At 42.2% G+C, this 21,380-nt stretch overlaps 1 protein-coding gene across 2 annotated transcripts in view; it reads left to right on the top strand.

Moving 5' to 3' along the window:
• The window catches only part of RASA3 (RAS p21 protein activator 3), a 178,008-nt gene that overhangs the window by 38,490 nt on the left and 118,138 nt on the right, over positions 1 to 21,380 (top strand). Inside the window, exon 4 of one of the 2 annotated variants that reach the window (XM_065677862.1) lies at positions 6,147 to 6,270. Coding sequence is in view for 1 of the 2 variants with exons in the window: in XM_065677861.1 (XP_065533933.1) it covers positions 7,185 to 7,239 (55 nt within the window). In the remaining variant the exon portion in view is untranslated. Of the gene's footprint in view, positions 1 to 6,146; positions 6,271 to 6,955; positions 7,240 to 21,380 lie in introns of those variants that run through there. The other variant, XM_065677861.1, reaches the window with a different exon arrangement.

Below are 21,380 nucleotides of genomic sequence, written 5' to 3' on the forward strand. Positions count from 1 at the left end.
CGAATAAGTTCCTGTGTACAAGAAGCATATTTTGCTTTTTGACATTTCTGCCTGTTCGATGAGTGACCAGACCTTCCATCTGTGGAACTTAGTTGAGATATCACAGCTATTTCCAGCAGGTGGCAGATGATAATCACACTAGTCTCCAAATCTGGGTACAAAGGATGTGTTTTCCCGACTGTTTATTCAGATATTGACTTAAATATACACATTATATAGTAGCTATAAATGTGTTTCCAACAGCAATAAAATAAGATTGCATAATTGGAGCCGATTAGTAGTTACCCATGATAATATGTAATTAAATACTTGGGAATCAAGTGTGGTATGATTTAAAAAAAAAAAAATCAGCTTTGATTTTATTTTTTTATCTCTCAGATCAGAGAAATTGCTTCTATTCCAAAAACCTCCAAATAACCATCTGGCTAATTGTGTTTCATGGTATAAGATTATATTTGCTCATGTACTGTGATGGGAGAGAGCTCCTTCATGCAGTAATGCCTGGATAATCAAAAAAACCCCACATGCTTTAAGGAATTACATGCTAAAACTATCATGCCAAATTGTGCACATTGCCTTTTCTAGGTAGCGTCTCACTGGCAGATTAGCTCTGCCCAAGTGGTACTACTGATGGAGGGAGGGTTTGTTTCAGATTAGCAGTCCCTAGTAAGCACCACATTTAGTTCCTTTTGCTCTCATCAGTCGTTACTCAAACAAACACATGAGTAATGCCAGTGGGTTCAATGGGAGCTATTCACCATGCAGAGAGAGGGTGGCATTCGCAAGCTTACCCGCCAGCACTGGCTTCAGTGGGATTTTTGAGCAAATGGAAGACCACAGGACCTGACCCATAATAAACGCGTGACGACATGGAAAAGTCTCATCAGTTTATAGCTGCATGTGGGATAGCTGTGTCACTCACAGCACTGGATGTGGATGAACTATTCCCAAAGCTTCCCAAAGTCAATGTAAACTTTATGGCATCTGTCATATACATCTTGCTTATAGCACAAATCTGGGACATATCTCAGAGGCAGAAAAGTGTTTGGTTTATGGGTGGTTTTGGGTAAATGTTGGTAGCATAATCCTAGTGGCTTCCCTCTGGGGGACTGCACACCCCCATCTGGGGGGGTTATGAAAGAGAAGACGGGGTAAGAGCTCTCCTTGCAGTCTCATCAGAAGAGATACTATTGGTGCTGCTAAACTGAGGGGGGTTGAGGCTTTGCCTTGGAGCTGGAGAGCAAGGATGGAGCCCTGTGTTGTCAAATTGATTCTCATAAGGAACAGAGAAGACTGCAGATGAGCTGGTGGCATAAAAGCAAAGCAGATATGAGGATGATTATGGCTGCCAATATGCAGTTACTTGTGAAATACGGGTGTTTATATGCTTGCTTGCATAACCACGTATTTATTGTAAACAGCAGTACCCAGTATTTAAAAAAAAGTAAAAAGTCCCACTGCTGCTCCATTTTTCTTTCTCAAGATTATTTGCTGTTTTCACTTAGTTACAGCGCTTCCACAGAAGCCTGATGTGGGAGAGATGAGGATGGATGGATACTTATTAAACTGCAGTAAAATTCACCACATTTCGTTCTTGCACATAATCACTGGTTTTGTTTTGGGTTTGTTTTTCTTTTTTTTCCATGTAAGATCTTAATGCAGTTTTATTACATTATAATCTTTTATGGGAGGATAAAGGGATTTGTTCCTTAATAGGAAAGCAAAGTTTATAGGCTCAAGTAAAGCAGATAGGACCCAGAACACAATGCATCTACGAGTTTAGCCTGAAGGTATTTCATGTTGGTAAACTTCATCGGAATCTTGAATGTTCTGTGCTTGCTGCTGAAATGACTTGGATTTTAACAAAGTTACATGATTTAGGAGGACGCTAGGTGGGCAGATTTTTAGAAGCGATGAACAAGAATTAAGAGAGCAAAGTGTTCTTTTTTTTTTTTTAATAAAGATTAAAAAAACATACAACAAGAAAATTAATTGTATTGTCTCAGCTATTGTAACAACCAGTTCTCACTGGCCGCTTTTTCCTGTAATTAAAGCCATTTTTCTTTTCCCCATTCTGGCCTCTTCCTGGCCCAGAGTTCCAGTGACAACCGGCAAAAAATGTGAGATGTTCTGAAAAGGCAAGCAGTAAGAAAGTAGACATGCTTTTCTGCCTCTACTCTGGGGTCACAGTGGAGATCTTTGCTTTCTTTCAGTGTAGTAACTGCAGAGCAATCCCCAGTTTTCCTGTTTCTGATGCACAGATCTATTTTTATCCAGTGTGTGAGTGCACTGTACATGTATATTATACTGGTACATGCACACGGAGTTCAGCAACAGCCATCTCAGTAGTGTCCACTCTTTCCCATGTTTCTTCTTCAATTAAACTTCAATTAAATTTTTGTGAAATCTGTGCTTTCTTGTCACTGTTGCTGACATTTTGCTAATTAAAACCTTCTTCTTGTCATCATTCTCTTTCTTTCCTTCTCTCATGTAATATAATGGCCAAAGTGTTTTCCTGCCAGACTCATCATACAAGCAATTTCATTAGTTCGCTCATTCCTCTGTAGCTACATCAGATGCAAGCTCTTAGCCTTCGGAGACACAAGGTAATCACAGACTCATTCTTCAATTTCCTACTCACACAGATTATTTCTGCCATACCTCACTGCATGGAGGCTGGGGAAAGAACTGCAGCCTTTTCCTGGCTAGTTGTGGTTCTAGGACTCCAGGGCAGCCACTCCCCCACCTCTCCTTTTTCTGTATTACTGTGAAAGGTATCACTGCATGGGCTGAATTTACCACTTCACATAACTGAAGACATCTTTGCTTCTCCACTCACTTTGCCAGGGAAAAATATTTACTGGGTCACCAAGGTCAGAGCAATGATATCATGCAGCATCTCTATGTGGATAGAAGCTGCCTTTAAGGCTTGTATAAATATTATTAGTTGAAATTATCTATGTCTTCCTAAAACTCAATCACAGTATCTTGCCCAGTCATCAGATCATAGTCTTGCTTTGTGTCACAGTGATATTTCCTTAGATTTGTCTTAACTAAGTTGTTCCTTCACATGAACATAGGTAGCAGCTTCATGCTACCCAGGGGATAATAGGTTCATATTTTGTTAGTTTCTTGCATAATGCAAAAGGAGATTAGAAAGCTTCTTATATTCTGTTTCCTCCCGAGAGAAAGCTATCATGTAGATCAAGAGAGGAAATTATTTCCTTGCTTGGCACAAATGAGTCACAGAAAATGACCTTCTTTGTAGTCTAATTTAGACCCAAGAATCCTCTGAAGAGCTGATAATATAAACCCATATGGCTTGGATGAAGAAAGTTGGAAAAGATATTGTCATTAACAGACTCATCCGCATCTTAAAAAGCAGCATTTTACTTTGCCTAGATTTTTTGATCAGACTGCTAGCAGCTGCAACCCTCATGTTGCCTGCACGTGTTATCTATAGTACACACACACCCATGTGATACGCTGCTACTGAGGTTTAGTTTCAACAATAGAGATATTGAAAAAGCAATGCACAGTTCTGTGGCTGTTTCTTATAATGCATTTAACATCTTTAAAATACATATTCATGTGAGTTTTGAAACATTGCTTTCATTTACATTCTTGGACTGCATGGCATGTCGATTTGGAGACAGATGTTTATTAGAGAGGAAGCAAAAAGCTATTAGCCTTATGTCAAGAAAACAAGAGGCAACAGAAAATAAACTGGCACATTGATACATGAAAGCACTGTCAAAGAGCTTCAGCAGAGCAGGGCTGGTGGGAAACCAGCAGCGTAGCTGGGAAGCAGAGCGAGCTGCAAGTAACTGTTTGCAGATTCTCCTGTGAGGAAGACTGGTTTATTCCATGGCAAAGGGTGTAAGAAGGTGCCAGCTTTTTTTTTCCCCTTTCTTTCTTTTTTCCTTGCTATAAGGGTTCTTGGGTCTGTTTTGTTTTGAATTACTAGGTCTGGGTTTGGTTGGTTAGTTTTTTTCCTGTTTTGGGGTTTTGTTCTTAACATTGGTCTGTTCTGATTGTTGCTAATCTCAGTTCCGTAGCTATCTTGGTAGTTTCTTTTATGCTTAAATACAGAAGTTGGTGATACTTAAGTACATTTTAAAGGAAAGGCTGGGTTTATGGTTGAATTTTGCCACAGCCTTCCTGGACATATCCATGCTCTTGGTAAAGCTAGGCCATCCTGAAAAACAGTGGAAGTGTGGTGGTGTGTAAGCATGTACTCCTAAAGCTGCCCAGCACGCCAGCGTGCCTCAGTCTCACCTTTGGACTGGGATTCTTTCTGCTCAGGTTGCTTATGATCCTGGGCAAAGGAATTTAAAGCATCACAGCTCTTGGGTCTCTTGTTTTTCATAATATACAAGTGGGAATCATGACAGTGTACTTTTTGTTTCCAACCAACAAATATGGTACACCACACACCCTCATGAGCAGCCATACTAGCACAGGGAGAGGCTGCAAGTGATAACTGAGGTTAGGACGTGAGGGGTGACCATCACCTTAGATAACAGCATGAATTTGTGCTAGTTCGAAGAAAACTAAATTTAAGAGTGGTGGGCTCTGACTGCAAACTTGGGTGCACAAAAAGGGATGGGGAATTCATGCACAGTCTCATTTTGTGAACATACAACAACTAGGTTATAGGTAGATACCTTGTTTCGTTCCATGTGCGTAAAGGAAATAGAAGTGCCATGGCTGTGTGAAAAGAACACAACTGCAGATTGGGAAGCACAGTCTGTGCATCTGCTGAGAGTAACTCTTACAGCTGCAAATGCCGGGAAGCAAAGTGATAAATTGATTTTGTTTTTTAATTAATATGTTGGGGTCAACTTTCTGCAGATGAGAAAAGCTTCAGAGGGGGAAATGAGGTCAACTGAAGTCTTTACGTACCAAAGGCAAACACAGGAAACAGAGAGAAGTACAATATTTTATCCGAGATGTTTATATTTAGAGCATGGAAGCAGGTTTCTCCCTGTTGCTGTTGGGGAAGATTTATCAGTTCCCAGCATCAGTGTGTAGAAGTTTCTTTGGTTTCTGAATCACAGGTACAAAGATAACATGTTTTAAAAAAGATTTGTGAGCTCATTTGAGGTCAACTTATAGGGATCCCAACAATAGTATCCATTGTCCTTTGCTTATAGCTAAACTTTATCCACTTGCTTATGGCTGTTGCTTCTGCCTGTGTACCGTATTGTGTATGACAATTGTTTGCCATTCTTCTTCAGTGCCGTGACTCAGTGGGCCTGTATTTATTTTGTGCAAGTAAGTTCAAGGTGTGTTGTGTGGCGAAGGAGCACAAGCAACAGCCGTTGTATATTCCTTTTGTATCTGTGAGCACGTACAGAGTTTCAAAAGAGGGACAGGGAGCACTGAAGGTATCACAGGGGATGCAAACGACCAGCGGGCAGAGGGGCTGAAGTATTGCAGTGAGCTGGGAGCATTATGGAGAAGAGATGACACACGGTAGGTCCAACGGGGATAATGCAATGAGGTTACAGAGGACACTGGGCATATTGTAGTGAGGAGAATGGAGTTATGGCATGGATGCTGGTAAATGGAAGCCTGTGCTTTACAAGATCCCTTCAGAGTCTTATGCTACAGAAGTACTTTTATCAAATTACCTATGTCACTTGGCTACGCAGACAAGAAGAACACAGTAATGCAGCTCCTTAAGATAACTCACTGATTCCTTTTTTGGCTGTGACCTTCCCAGTTTCCTTCAGATTTAGGCCCATGCCTGTGTTGGAAAGCCCAGATGCCCCAGGCTTTCCTGACTTCCCAAGTATCTCTTTCCCGAGTTTTCATTTGCTCTTATATATTTCAATGTCTCACTTTTTTTCTTAAATAAAGGGAGTTTGTTTTGTGTTGTACCTGCCACGACTCAAGAAATGATGGACTGCCAGCTGTATTCCTTTGGCTAGCCTGGATAACTTTTTGCCTACAGACTTCATGCTGCATGTGACTTAGTATTTGCCTTGCCATTTCTTGCTGTCCTTTAATACTTGCTTCTTAATATATGTATAGCTTGTTCTTGGTGTGCCTCTTACTTCAGAAATTATAGCTGAAGCGGGAAAGCATTGGAATGTAGGGTTTTTTTTCACTTTTTTTTTTCTTTCTTATTTTCTTTTCAGCTGCAGGCTTGAGAAGGGACATTTTGTTGTGCTTCTCGGCCATGGTGGACTGTGATGTGCCTGGGCTGGTCTGCATAGGGATGGTCCAAGCCCCTCGGGGGGGTTGTGACTGTCTGCACCAAAGGTAATTTGATTTTTTGCTGTATGAAGTAATCTGTAGGCTCCTACTGAACTTTGTGTTCTGCTTCTGCCAGACCTCCAGGGAAGGAGTATTTCAATTACTGACTTTACAAGACCCAAAGCTTGGCACTGAACGCTGACACAGGTCCTATTTCTTGCTGTTTAACTTATAATCATGCTGCTCTCCCCATGCCATCAGGTAGAGCAAGCTTTGCCGCTGATCTAATGGAGCCAGGAGACAGACTGGCCTGCTCCCAGCGCCCAGACGGGTTTGCTTATTTACCACGGGACTTCTTTTCCCACTAATGAATGGGTTTCATCCTGGGGCATCGCAAGTGCCCTTTCTTTACGGCTCTGTGTGAAACAGGACTTGAGCCTCCCCCCTTCCCTGCCTGCCTTTCGCCAAGACGCGCAGGCCCCGCGCCGGCTGAGGGGGCGGCCCAGGCGCGGCGCGGCGCGCGCTCCACAGCTGGGCGGCGGGGGGGGGGGGGGCGCGGCGCGAGGCGCGCTCCAGCTGTTGCAAAGCACCGCAGCCCCCCCCCCCCCCCCGCCTCATCTCCCTGGCACCCCGCTCCCCCTCCCACCACCGCTGGCGGGCAGCGGACCAATGAGCGCCGCGGCCGGCTGCCCCGCTGGCCAATGAGGAGGTGGCGGCGGGGCGAGGGCGGGAGCTGCCAGCGTGAGGGGGGAGAGCCGGGTGCTGTGGCTCGCTTCGCTCTGCCGCTCGGTCGCGGCAGCCGGATCGCGGCGCGTTCGGAGCCCTCCGCTCGCCCGCCCGCCCGCCCTTTCGCCTTCCCTTCGCGGCGGAGCCCCTCGTCTGTCTCCTCCTTCCCGGCCCAGCCTGTGCATCTCCGCGGCGGCGGGGTTCGAGCGCTGCCGATCGCCAGGCGCGGCGGCACCACCACCACCACCACCACCATGGCGGTGGAGGAAGAGGGGCTGCGGGTCTTCCAAAGCGTCAGAATTAAAATAGGTGAGGGCGAGGGGTGTGGGCGCCCGGCAGCGCCCGGAGCCCCCTGTGGAGCGGGCCGCGCTGGGCAGCGCCGGTGCAGCGGGGCACCCGCGGCAGGACGCTCTGTTGCGCTGCCCCGAGCTGCGCGTCCCGCCGGGGCAGCGGCTGGGGGTGGCGGAGGCCGGGCGGTGCCCGCGGGGTCGGCGGTGCGGGGCTGGTTCCTGTGAGGCTGCCGGGTGCTGCGGTGACAGGCCGGCAGCGCGTCCGGAGGGCGAGCGGCGCCGGCGGGAGTCCGGGCGGCGCAGGGTATGAGGGGGATTTCGAGATTTTTTTGATTTTTTTGATTTTTTTTTTCCCCTTTTAGTCGCTAAGCAACGCGCTAAAAGTTTGGAGGCGGTCACCGAGTCTCAGTACTTTATGTCACTGGCAGAGCTGGTGCGAAACCGGCCAAAAAGCGGCTGTGGGAAGGAGCGTGTGCCTCAGCCCCTTCCCTCAGCGAGCGGGACGCGCTGAGGCTGCTGCTTCACGGCTTCCTCCGACTCGCGTTGCTGTTGATTGAGTTCCAAACCACATCATTAGAAAGTAAGCGACAGATGTCGCCGTGCAGATTAAACTCTCCCTGGTAGAGCTCAGAGCGTGCCGGCTGGGAAGGAAAATCCCTCGTTTCCGTAACAGAGGCAAACGCAGAGTAAGCGGAGGGAGCGGTTTGCCTCCCTTCGATGAGGCATGGTGGCCGGGAGCTTAAGGGGAAGTAGAGAAGTTTAGCGCTGGACTCGCAGTGATGGGTACTGAGGGAGTTGTTGGGCTGATAGCTTCCTATTAACTCAGAGATCTTGAAAGATCTCTTCTCTTGCATGTCCGTGCATGTGAAAGCAGATTTGCAACCACCAGTTGTCATGTTAGATAAAACTGAGAGTTGAGTTTGCTAGGAAATCTTATTATTTGGGTAGTGGCATTAGCATTTCAATGAGACCATTACTAGGATCGTTTCCTTCCTGACTGCTAGCAGGTGGTTTAGTGACAGTAGATTTTAAGAAGTAAAATTTCATAACATAATGTAAAAAAAAAAATGTATGTTGATTCTGTATTCTTTTATACATGCAGAAAATAGATTTAGTAAGACTATGAAGTATCGCCACACTTCGTTTTTGTGTCTTTTCAAAGAGGAGAGGGGGGGAAAAACAAAGAAGTCTTTCCGCAAAGGAGCGATTCAGACAGCATGCAGGTGATGCTATTGCAAGTTGTTTCTATCTGGCGATTTTCAGTGAAAGGAGTAAGAGCACATCTCACATGATGGAGGATGACGACTCTTGGGTATTTTTTACAACAAACAGTGATGTTATTATACCCAAATGACTGATGTCACTGGAGTGTGGGAATTTCTTTGAGTGGTAGAGGAGATCAAAGATATTAAATGGCGGTAAAAGACTTGAGATTAATCCCATTAAATCATGGATTGAAGTTAATCCTGCTGCTGGCTTCAGTTATCAGAGCCCTCATCAGAACTAAGCATTTGATTAACATGCAGTACTACAGCCAGGATTCCCGTTGCCTTTTAGCGGTAGGAAAAGTTTTAGTAGGTAGGAAAAGCTGCGTGCCTCACTGCTACACCGCTGCTTCATTTCTGCCTTCTAAGCAGAAGGCCTTTACTCAATGAACTGCAAGAATGATGCCAGGCGCCTTCTGGAGCGCTGCAGTACCCAGGTTTTCTGCTGTACCTCGGCAGAGGGCGGTAACAAGTATGCACAAAAGCGAGTGCTTTCCTTCTGTTCACTAGAAAGTGTCTGAAGGCAGAGCCATCAGCTTTTGTGGCAGGAGCGTGAGTTTCTGACATTTGCTTTTGAAAGTTAAATACATTTCTGCAGCTGACTGTCTTTCATGGACTTGGTCAGACAATTGGAAGTGGCAGGATTGCTCTGATGGGTTGAGGGAGTAGTTCTAATCTTACAAACCCTGTAAAGCAATCCTAATCTTGACAAAATTATATAGTGAATCTTGTAGGCTCCCTGCAAAAAATCCTGTGAGTGAATTTGAAAGGAGGTAATGGACATTGACAAAAAAAAAAAAGGTAGTGTCCCTCCGGTTATTTCCAAGAGTAAATTAGCTGTTCCCATTTGTTAGTATATTGTAGGTTTCTCTGTTTTCTAGTGACAGGACGCTGAATCTTTTTGTGGGTTAAGTGATAAGTTATTTGAGGACAAAGGGATAGGTCATTTCCCATCTTGATTTGCTTGTATTTTTCATGCTTGAGAAGTGATCAGTCCTGTTCTTTAGGAACTTGCTTCATGGCCAAGCTCTGATTGATCTCTGACTTTCAGATATTCTGTGCCTGATCTGGCAAGATGTCTTCTTCCCTGTAGTACCTTTGCTGGCAAATCATGAATGGGGGCACTGCTATACAAGTATGCCTCAGTGTAAGTCTGACAAAATGTAAGACTGATGCTCTGAAGAATCAGTGCAAACACACTGAGATCAGCGTGGGACACCCGTGGTGGTGTGCCTTTCTTAGTAGAGAGGCTGATGCAGTTTGGAGATTTCAAGCTGTGCAAAACATGTATAGCCTAGAGATGTTTGAATGCCTTAATGTGAAGTATTGCATGGCTGGGTCTTGTCCTGTACTTCCAAGAAGCTTCAGGTAAATGAAGTCATTTTCTCCTGCTGGTATAAGTTGTTCAGTTGGGAACTGATGGGTTGCATAGAGCCACATCTAGCTAGATGAGTAATTGTATTGCAGACCTAAATGCTTCCCCGTTTGGAGTAGTGTTGTTCTAGTCATGTATGGATTTGGCTTGAGGCATCTCTTTCATATGTTGAAAATGTGAACCCTTGAGCTTTTTAGGAACCTGTTTCCCTCATACGGCTGCAATGCCAATAATGTGCCATTTCCAGAAGGTGTTTCATTGAGATCCTGAAGTTGTGGAGCAATTATATGAACTCTGCCATTGTGGGTAGTAGTGTTAAGAGGAATTGTTACTGTGCTACCTCTTGTCCAGTTTCTGGTTTCTTTTGTGGTTTGTTGAATTGAAAGAACTCAATGTCTGGCTACTTCCGTTCATGTCTGTTGCAAGGAAGGAACATACAGTAAAAAGAAAAAAAGTAGTATCTGTGCTAATGAATGCACTGTTGAAATGTCTATTTGAAATTGGTTTATTTTGGCTTCCCATAACTGCAACTGTTGTCCTCTTGTCTTTTTTCCTTAACTGAAAATTATTTTTACCGGAATCCCTTGTACATAAACAAAACAATGTGTCATGTAAGACTAAACAAACACTTCCTATAAGATTGCTACTTTGAGGAAGTGTGCACTGCTGATATTTCCATGACTCAGTGTTTCAAAACCTGAAAGGAAACAACATAAGGCTCTATGGCTGATGATTGGCTGGAAAAACTACAAAGAGTCCTTCTGCTTGACAACATGACTTGTGTTGTACTGTTAATAATGTTTAATAAATATACAGTACTTAATTGCTACTTCTTTTCTCCTTAAATGGCATCAACTATTAAGGTTTCAGCTGAGAAAAGAAAAGCTCATATTCAGCACTTCTGCTGTGGAAGGCTGTATAGTGGTTAGCAGAGAACTTTCTGCTAGATTTTACTTTGTGAAATTATTTATACTTGAAAAATATAGAGGAACAGCTTATCTGTTAATTTTCACTGTGAAGTAACAAGCTTTCCAGGTCCCTGAAAGTTAGTGCTCCTTTATTTAGCTCTGAAATTGTATTTTTTCTAGATGTAGCAGTGCTTGCTATACAGGTTAAACTGTCTCAGTTTTGAAATAATAATTGGAACAGGAGGATGCTGAATGTCAAGAGGCTACTGGGGCCATAATATAACAAGGAGGACCCTTTGCTCATTGTTCTGATGACTTCAGAAATCATAATGGTCCACTGTGAGGGCTTGTTGCAATTCAAGACATGAATAAATTTCTAAAACTCTTTTATCATCTTTAGAAAGGGCCAGGTATTGACTTTTTCTGGTTACAGGTGCTGAGGTCAGAGTCTGAAATGTGGGTCTTGTGGCAGCATAGTGTCCCTTTGATGCTAAATGTGATCAGAAGCATGAAGCTGTGAAATTTTTGTGATGAAGGTTGAGTACTACCTGATGTGGGCTGGTGCTCCACTTGCAGCTCACCTTGTTCAAAAGGTAAACCCACCATTTTCTTAGAATTCAAAGCCCTGTTTTACACTGTGATGATCCAGTTTACTAGATGGAGGATTGTTGGTCTGTAGCCTGTGCTGTCTTTCTGACTCCTCATTTTCTGTACCTTCTTTACTGATTTGTACAGAGCTATGTTGTTTAGGACATTGCAAAAGCAATTGAACTTTTTTTTTGGTAAACTGAGAGTCTTGGGTGAAGCCAGGCAGAGTATTTGCTTAAGTGCTAGTATACTAGTGTTTACGCAGGTTGACTGACAAGAGAAGGTATTTACTGCCCTTCAGCCATTAAACTTGACATGGAATAAATGTTTGAGAGATGCATTTCTGTAAGGTTAAGAGGGAACTACCTTGTCTCTGACAAACTTAAGGCCTCTCCTAAATCTAATAATCCTAAGGTTGATCAGGGAAATCCATTTTGCTTTGAGAAGATGTTCCTTTCAGTGCTATCTGTTGGGATTTAGTGCCTCATCTTAAGTGGTAACTTGTAAAAGTAAGTATGACTAAATATGCTCCCTGCATAATAGTGTAAAAGGATTTATCCCCATTTAAGTGGGGCATAAGGTTGTTGAATAGATATTTTTAAAATAAGGTATTTTCCCAGGTACCTATACATACAAACCAGAAAATTAGTATTTAGGAAATATGAAATATTTCTTATAAAGATAACTGAGTTTTCTAGTGCTTCAAAGTTAGTGGACCAACAAGTAAAGAAGGGGAGAGAAATTATTTGTATCTCACCCTGAATATAGTCTCAAAATCATTTCTACACCTTAAAAATTTGGCAAATACAGCTTAAACTGATGTTGTGTAGGTAAAATGAAGTAGCGACTTACGTTGTTATGGATTGACTGCAAAGCTGTTTGAGGCTAGAGTCTGAGAGGCTGTGGAGGGTGCAGAATAGATTATATAGATCTTTCACCACTGGTTCAATATTTTATATTGTGCTAAATTTGGTGGTGGTTGTGTTCTGACTGACTTGTGTTCAGTGTGCTGAATGGAAAAGATGTGAGACCAGTGCTGTTTCTAGAGGAGGAATACTGTGACTGTTCATGCAGCATCAGGAACAGCTGTAGCTGGGGAAAAAATAGAGACCAAAGCATAGTTAATGCAAGTAAGAGAAGAAAATGAAGGTAGCAGTGAAAAAATGCTTCAGTGAACTTAGTTTGAAGACATAGAAGATGCTCGTGTTTGGGGCTGCCAGCCTGACATCGAATTATCCGTAACATAATGTAAAAAATTGTTCATATATGAGAGTGGAAGCCAATGTGACTTGGTGTTTAGATTGTGTAGAGGTAAATTCAGAGAAGTGAAGCCATTAAACAGATTGCTCAAAGCCTCTGATGTCAGGAAACAAACTCTGTAGGCTTTTTTGTGCTCTTTTGGAATTAGTACATTTGAAAAAAGTGTTCTCTAATCTCTCTCATGAGAACGAATAGTGTTTTCTTGTCTTCTCATTGCGGTGATTATGTGCTGGTCAAAGTACCAAATGCTCTTATATGACGACATTATGTAAGTGCTGGATAACTTAGTTCTGGAGTTTCCCAGAAAATTCGTTGCGCCGAATTACTCTTCAGACTGGTTAGTGGGTTGTTTTGTGTGGTGTGTGGTTTTTGGTGTTTGGTTTTTTTTTTGGTTTGTTTTTTTTTTTAACTTATTATTGGTAGAAAACAGTTTTCAGTCTTCTATTTTTGAAATTACTGGTTTGGGTAGATCTGAATATTAGCTTCTCTTCCTGTGTTCTTGTGTCTCTGTTCTGCCTGGTGCTGTTCTCCATGTTTCACACAAGGCTTTGTGATTCTGTTCTTGCAGATTAAGTCCAAGGCGCTGTGTGGTATGTTAACCCAAATTAGTAGCCTGCTGATGCTGAAAAGGCAGGTCTTGCTTTTCCCTTTCCTACTCATCTTGCTCTCAGCTATGAAATGCTCTTTCCCTTCTCCACCCCACACACCTGCTGTAGACTGATGCTTTTCTGCTAACAAAAAAAATCCAGTTCAATTTGCAAAGTAGGCCCAAAGAATGCAACTTATTTTTCTTGTCAGGGTTAGTTTTCTTCTATTTGAGTGAGTGGAATCAAGTGAATGTCAGAGCTGTCTCTGGACAAGTGTTGGGAACTTGACTGGGTGTGTGAGTGTGGGAAATCAGATGGAGGAGACAGCAGGTGCATCCCCTGCTTTCATTTCTGTATCCTGGCAGTGTCACGAGACTGATTGAATCTTTCTATACTCTTCAGACTGCTCCCCTTCCATAGTACATGTTTTCTTGATGATGCTGTATTTTTTAGCTTCCGATATCACCAGCTTGGCCAGCTGCTCTGGAGAACAAATGTTAAAACTCAAGTGAGACCGCTAGGAGGATTATGGCAGACTGAGTTACCTGTATCTCTGATCTTCCTTCTGCCTGAGGGATACTTGCATCTCACACTCAGTTCAGGAGCCTTAGCTGCTCCTGAAAGTGTAGGTGTTTTAGTTGGTATTAACTGATTAATACTTACACACTGGTCTTCTAAAGCTGAGGTACCTAATGTCGTTTATGCTTAAACAGAATCCTCTCATTCCCCCTTCTTTGTATCACAGCAAGATTTCTACTTATGCAGATACGCTGTCAAGCATTGTTAGGTATGAAGCCATTTATTGCACTGGTGCTTCCACTGAAGGGTGCTACTTACAGCAAGATCAGCAAATAGAATTAAAAAAAAAACCCATCTAAAATACCTTTAATAGTGTTATATCAGGTTAAAATTCTTAGAGCAGATAAACAGTACAGACTGCAAATAGACGTTCAGGTGTTCCTCTATCCTTTCTTAGTCTCTGACTGATGAAGGGCTGACTGATCTTCATTACAGGAGTGTAAATTGTGAATAATTCTGTTGAAGCCAATAGTTACACTTCTTAATTAAGTCTTTGAGTAGCTCATGTAGCAGTTTTTCTCTTGAAGGAGGTGGAGGAAAGGATGAGGCAAAATCCAGTTGGTGTTGTCAAGGAATACTTAATACCTCTCATGTTGTGACAACTCTTTCTGCAGACTGTTGTGTTTGGAGAATACATGTTATGGTTTCCCCTTGTGAGAGCAAGAAACCTACAATAAAGACAGAGGGTTGTAGTTTTTGCTGAATACTGTAGAAGATGTAAATATCTGACTTTTATATTACTCATGATTTCAGACCAACATATGTTCAGTCAAACATGTAGAAGAAAAATAAATGTTTGTGTGTGCCAGTGGACTATTACTGTGTCTGTGCATCAAGTCACCGAAGGCTTATATTAATGGTTAAAACAGGTACTAGTATGTCTTAATGTTGTGTTTTTAAACCTCCTAGTACCAGAGGTTTATCTACTTTGTGGTTGAGTCAAGGAGAAGCTTGGGAGATGCTTATAGTTAATAACAGGCTGTATTTTATTAAACTGAAAAGCTGATCATAGACTTGAACATTCTGAACAGCTCTCTGATTTTAGCAACATTTATTAAACCTTATGAAGTGTGTGTTCTTTAGCAGTGCCCATTTGATTTTTTCAGCATGGTGGTCTGGTGACTGAATTTAGGATCCAACTAAAAGCTTTGTTTGGGAATAAAAACTAAACAAGACTAACTTTCTTCCTCCCTCATCCTAACCACTACCAAGGGAAAGCAACTTCCCTGAAACTTCACGTTGTTTTCCTCCTATAGTAGACTTTCTGGGTGACAGTTTTGCAAAATGAGATGTGAAGCTTCAAAATTATGAAGAACTGTATTTTTTCCCCTTATTTTGTTTTTTGAAATTTGTCATGGATCACTGCCAAATGTGAAATGATGTAAATATTCAGTGGAAAGGTTGAGGGCTTTGAGGTTTGGGGTTTTCTTTTTCCCTTTTCTGTGTGTAAGGGGTGAAACATGGTGTATCTGTATTTCTGGGACCTGAGGAAAGCACGCAAATGTTGAAGACTTACAGCTTGGTTGGTTTGCCCAACTTCGGAGAGTTCTGCTCTTACGTTTTCATTCCAGACCTCAGAAATCTTATCTTTTTTCTGCCTGACTAGAGACTTATGCATTTGCCTTTTGTCACCTCTCAGGGAGCACTGAGGCAAAATAAAGATCCCTTCGTTAGCCCAGTAGCCCAACAGTGGAATTTTACTGTTCCCTACCTGCTGGGTTTTGCAACTGTATGGCCATTAACTCAAATGGATTAGTGTGATGTGATAGTAAGAGGGAGAATGTTACACTTATGAATGGCTGGTAGACTTGAGCAGGTAGCATTTGATGCAGTGTTTAATTTGCATAAATATAAATGTGCTTTAGTTTTGTAAGCTGGTAGTAGGCAGATGAACATTAGATGAAGCATCTCAATTCTGTCACTTGCAAGAAATTCTTGAAAAGCCTTGAAGCTGGGAAAAGTATTTCTGCAATAATGGGAAGAGGGGAAATTTTCTATTAATGCAGGTCTGTGTTCCCTAAGATGCATACTTAAGCTTTCTTTTCATGTTTTACAGTGACCTTAGGAGGAAATACACTTGTCTGTTTGTCACTCTACTTCTAACGAATTTTAGCAGATTTCAAAATCCATTTAAAATAAGTTTGTGTTGAAAGGCCTAAGTTGTGTTTCAGAAAAGAAATGTAAAACTGGGCATCATGGGGAGCAGAAGGATGTTTGAACTTGAGAAGGAGTTCTGTTTCCAGGATATTTAACCTAGAGTGGTTAATTTTATAATTTATAGCTGTAGGAATGAAGTTTTTGAGTGACTGATGACTTGACTTTTAGCAATTTGCAGATTTAAGTTCCCATTCAATTCCGGTTACACAGAAGGCATGTAGTATGAATCAGCTTTACTGTTTTTGATTTTTCTTGCTTTCAAGTTTCATTCCGCTTTAATGTTCCAAGTACTGAAAAATTGACAACTTGAAATACTTTATTTACAGTTGTGCTTCTGTTATGGCTGCTTATACAGAGTTCTTAATTCCAAAAAAGCAGATGCACTGATGGCTGAGTTGTAAACTCCTTAAAAAAGGGAGAGAGGGGAAGAAGTTTATTTTTACTACTGTTTTCAATTTCTTCTAAAAATATTTCTGTTTACAAATTGTTTACAGCTACTTACTTTTTGTTCAAAAACTCTAGAAGAAAACAGTTAGTGGTAGGCTTTTACAAGGCTTTAGTTGATTCTTGCTTGTATTTCCCAGCTGGTGTTAGAGTACATCTGGAATCTATGAAATTCCTTTCTTTGTTCCTCATTTCCTGTTCCATTCAGTACTACAGTGTGGCATTCTGAAAGCTCTTTCTCTTGGTATTTTCTTCTAAGATGCATGTTTTAAAGCATTTAGTGAGTTGTTAAAGGTGATTATAAGTTCCTTGCGCTTAACAGCGTAATTGGACTGTATCATGCAACTTCTCAGATGTTCTGTTTTGGTATTTCAATGAGAAATAGTTTTGTTGATTTTTCTGGCAGTCATTCAGCTTGTAGAATTGTAGGAAGGAGGGTGGTAGAAAGAGAAGAAAAATCTGGTAGATAGTACAAAAGCTCCCTTTCTTAGCCTCGCTCTCTCCCTCCCTCCTCCCCCTGCCCAGGAACAATCACCAGTTTGTAATGGAAAATTAGATCTATTTTGCAGGAGACACAGGGTGTGACATCCTACAGTTGCTTTTAGATTCTGGTTTGGAAAGCTGGTTGCTGCTACAGAACACGTGAACACAACCTTGGAAAACCGAGCTCTGACAGTACGACATGATGTGAGAGTTGTGTGTCTAAACCAAAAACAAATCTATCCCCTCCAAACCAGCAGTGTTTAAGTTAGATTTACTGGTTGGGACTGCATTGTTGCAGGTCCCTAGTAGTCACTAAAAAAGAGAGGGGTTCCTGGGGTCTAACAGAATTGCTCTTACTTATTGCAAGGCTGTATTTTGGGTTTTTTCCTAAGAACAAAACTTTTGAAGAAATTGTGGTTTTATGAATACTTATGTATCTGGGTGGCTTGCCCAAGCTTTCCAGAAAGAATGGAAGTTCTTTGTCATCCAGTGGCTGGCTCTTCAGTTGTTGTCATTTGCCAGCTATGAGTGTTGTTTCCGAGATTGTAACTTTGCTCTCTACGTGCTCTCTATAATCATGAAAGATCTGTAGTGGTACAATACATGTTGAAAAGCTTCTTCACAAAGCACCTGCTATTGAGATGAGGCTTTGCATCACAAGCATTGTTTCTTCTGTTTGTAAACGCACTAGCAATTTTTGAATTGCAGAGTATCTCTGAAAAAGCAGTGTTTGCTCTCATGGAGAACTTAATATTAGGGAAATACTTATTTTTTTCTGCCTCCGAATGCAGTTCAGCAGAGAGAAGCAGGGAATGCTGCTGTGGGACCTGCCACTGCTCTACAGGTCAGACTTTCAGATCTGCTGATTCCAGTTACTTATCTTTTTACTTTTTTTTTCAGATGTCCCTAACTGTATAATTGATTACATTAAAGGGATTGTACATATGGGTAATTGCACATTATATTTATTCAGTGCATTATAAGGAAATCAGGGGTAGTGCTGTTTGTTTCTATAAGGTATGCAAAAATAATGGCAGAACTGTGAAACTCCTGAAATTTTTGCATCACTTGTTGCAAATCAGCAGTTGTATGAAATCTGTCTTTCAGCAGATCATGTGGCTGCAGTATAAGTCACATTTTGTAGAGTAGATATTTGATGTTTGGGACCTTGGCTTATGTTGCGTAATACTCAAATGTCAAGCTGTTACGGTACTTGAAGAAGCACGTTTCTGCTCTGTTAGCATCTCTTGCCCCAAGTGTAAGGTAGGAGGTGATCAGCACCACTCTTCTTTCTGTAAACATTAGTCTTACCCTGTGTTTGTGTATTTTTCTAGGTAGTTAATTTTTCTGCATGCTGTCAGCCAGCAGCCCTTGGATGATTCTGCTTGATTTGCCACTAACAGTGTAGGGTACTCTAAGACAGGAGCTCCAGGTAGTTGCTGCAGAATAGGCTTAGGCTATCAGTGCTTCTGAACTGACAGTGGAGGAAGGAAGTCATGGTTGGTGGTCATAAATCCACCCATGACTAAAGCTAGGGGAACTGCTTATGCCTCTTCCCTCTTGTATTAGAATAAAGATCCAGCCTCTCTAATCTCTGGGGTGATGCCTGCAGTGGACTTGAGGAGACTGGTGTTGCATGTTGGGATTGGAAGGAGCTAGGTTTCAGAGCAGAGTGGGTGGTATACTTATTCTCTCGCTATTCCCCTCTGGCTTTTTATTTTTTAGGCCTACTAAGCAAAATTGCCTGAGAGTAAAAAAAAAAAAAAAAAAAAAAGAAAGCTAATTCTTATTCAGACCAATGCTCCTGACTGTCTGTTTTTGAGTGGTGAGGCAGAAGTTTTTGACAAGGAATAAAAAGTGCCTGGGGGAATTTAGGATCTTGCAATAGAGCAAAATAGCTTCAGCAAAAGTGAAGCTGTAACAGGCTGATAATTAGCTTGTTTTGACACCTGCTTCTGTGACAGTGTGCCTGAAAGTTGTGGGTTTGAAAGTAAAAAAAAATCATCGACTGAATTACTTTTAAAATCAGCTCCAGAATTAAATGTAACCATTCTCTCTAATAGTCTAGCAGGAAGTGTTGTCATTATTAGAATTTCCTCATAACACCTGCAAATTTTTGGTATGTTGATGCCTTGGTAATGGGAATTTGTAATGTAGTCCTGTGGCTAACTTGTACTTGATGCTCTTGAATATGGGCATTACTTTCTTGTGCAAAGTGAATCTCAGGAACTGAAAGCATACGTTTCTCTGAGTCTTTGAAATCTTACTCTGGTATAGTTGTACCATGTCAAACTCCATGGGTTTTTTCTGTATGGTGGTGGTTTGATTTTGGCAATAACTGGAAGTACCAAATGCTTGTAAGAAGGGGTCCCTACTTCAGCAGTACCATGCACACTGCGTCGGCAACTGCGTAGAAGCAAACACGGTGCTTAACAGACCATGCAGAGTGTCAGAATGAAATGGTATCATGCATTGCTATCTTATCAAAGAAGGGCTTAGAACCAAGAAAGAGCTTGCTTGTCTGTGAATTAATGTTGGGCTGCAGGTAGTCCAAAACTACTCCTGTACTGTGTGGGGTTAACTAGGTGCTTAAGAATGTGATCTGAAAAGCCCACTACTTGTGAGGTGACTTGTCTGGAGAAAATACTGGCAATGGGGCTGGGTCTGATCCCTTCTTGTTCTCTGGAGCTCCAACATGTGAGATGGGGACAGAAGCTTCCACCTACTCCCTTCAGAGTGTAGAGTCAGTCACAAGGCAGGAACTTGTAGCTATGCTTTAAAAGTAGGAATTTGTGCTTTTGGAGGAGGTGGCAGTGGTGGTGATATATTGGTGCCTTTGTTATATACTGGGTGTAAAGTATTTGGTAGCCTTGTGTCTCATTATGAGAATGGTAATGTATTTTGCAGGTACATATAGAATCATAGAATCATAAAATAGTTAGGGTTGGCAAGGACCTCAAGATCATCTAGTTCCAATCCCCCTGCCATGGACAGGGACACCTCACACTAAACCATCCCACACAAGGCTTCATCCAACCTGGCCTTGAACACCGCCAGGGATGGAGCACTCACAACCTCCCTGGGCAACCGATTCCAGTGTCTCACCACCCTAACAGGAAAGAATTTCCTCCTTATATCCAATTTAAACTTCCCCTGTTTAAGTTTTAACCCATTACCCCTTGTCCTGTCACTACAGTCCCTGACGAAGAGTCCCTCCCCAGCATCCCTATAGGTCCCCTTCAGATACTGGAAGGCTGTTATTAGGTCCCCACGCTGCCTTCTCTTCTCCAGGCTGAACAGCCCCAACTTCCTCAGCCTCTCTTCATATGGGAGGTGCTCCAGCCCCCTGATCATCCTCGTGGCCCTCCTCTGGACTTGTTCCAGCAGTTCCATGTCCTTTTTATGTTGAGGACATCAGAACTGTGTGTCAGGCTGTGGGAGATGGAGCTGGGGATATTTGTTTTGGAGCAGGTTGGGCTTGGACAAAAGCAGTGCACAATGGAGCATATTGATCTAGTATAGGTGTTGTGCACTTACTTGACTGGCCCAGGTTGCCTGGAGAAGTTGTAGCTCCCCTACTCTTGGCAGTGTTCAAGGCCGGATTGTATGGGGCCTTGCCAGGAACAACCTGGTCTAGTGGAGTGTCCCTGCCCATGGCAGGGGGCAGAAACTGGATGGTCTGTAAGGTCACTTCAAATCGAAACCATCTGTGATTCTATGGTTCTTTTTGTTATTGTTTTGGACATGGATGCACATTTCATTTTTTTGGTGTCTGACTATTTCCCTGCAAAGTTAGAATTTGTATAATGAGTGAAGCTGGGCATTGCAGGGAGAGAAGAGTGTCTTAGGGTGAACATGTCTAGAAAACTACAAGTGGGGTGAGTGCAGCTCACCTGTTGCAGACATCCATTCTTTTTGTGTAGCCCTTGCCAAGATGCTTGTTTTTTCTCTGTCCCCTATGGTACACCTGAAGCAGGTGTGCTGCTGTGGGGAGCCTTCAGAGCTGCAGGGGGAGCAGGGTGTTGGGAAGGATGAGCAATGGCCCAGCCAGTGCCTGCTATTTTTATTTTTTTTTTTGCCTTGTTTGCTGAATGATGGCTTTCTTTGGAGAACCATGAGATTAACACTAAAATAGGCCAGCACAGGATGAAGGTGACGACAATAAAGCTTCAAAATGTCATTTTTGAGCCAGTGGGTTGGCTTTATTTTAATCAACATTTTAAATGTTGTTGGTTGGTGGTTTTTTTGCTCCCCCCCTTTTTTTTCCCCTCTCTCTTTTTCTTTTATTTTTTTCTCTCTTTTTTTTTTTTTTTTTTTTAAACAGACATTAAAGTACAATTCTTGGTCCATAATAGTTTATTTTCAAGAGTATGCGTGAGTATTTCTTTGGGAAGTGGAGCATTTACTCAGCTTTTGATGGGCAGTAATGTGAATTCTGTTGCAGGGCTGTGATTCAGAGCTAGAAAGGGAAGGAGGTTCAAGTTTTGTAAATTAAAACTAACTCAAGAGGATGC

Source organism: Lathamus discolor, chromosome 4, assembly GCF_037157495.1.
Source record: "Lathamus discolor isolate bLatDis1 chromosome 4, bLatDis1.hap1, whole genome shotgun sequence".
Taxonomy (NCBI): Eukaryota; Metazoa; Chordata; class Aves; order Psittaciformes; family Psittacidae; genus Lathamus; species Lathamus discolor.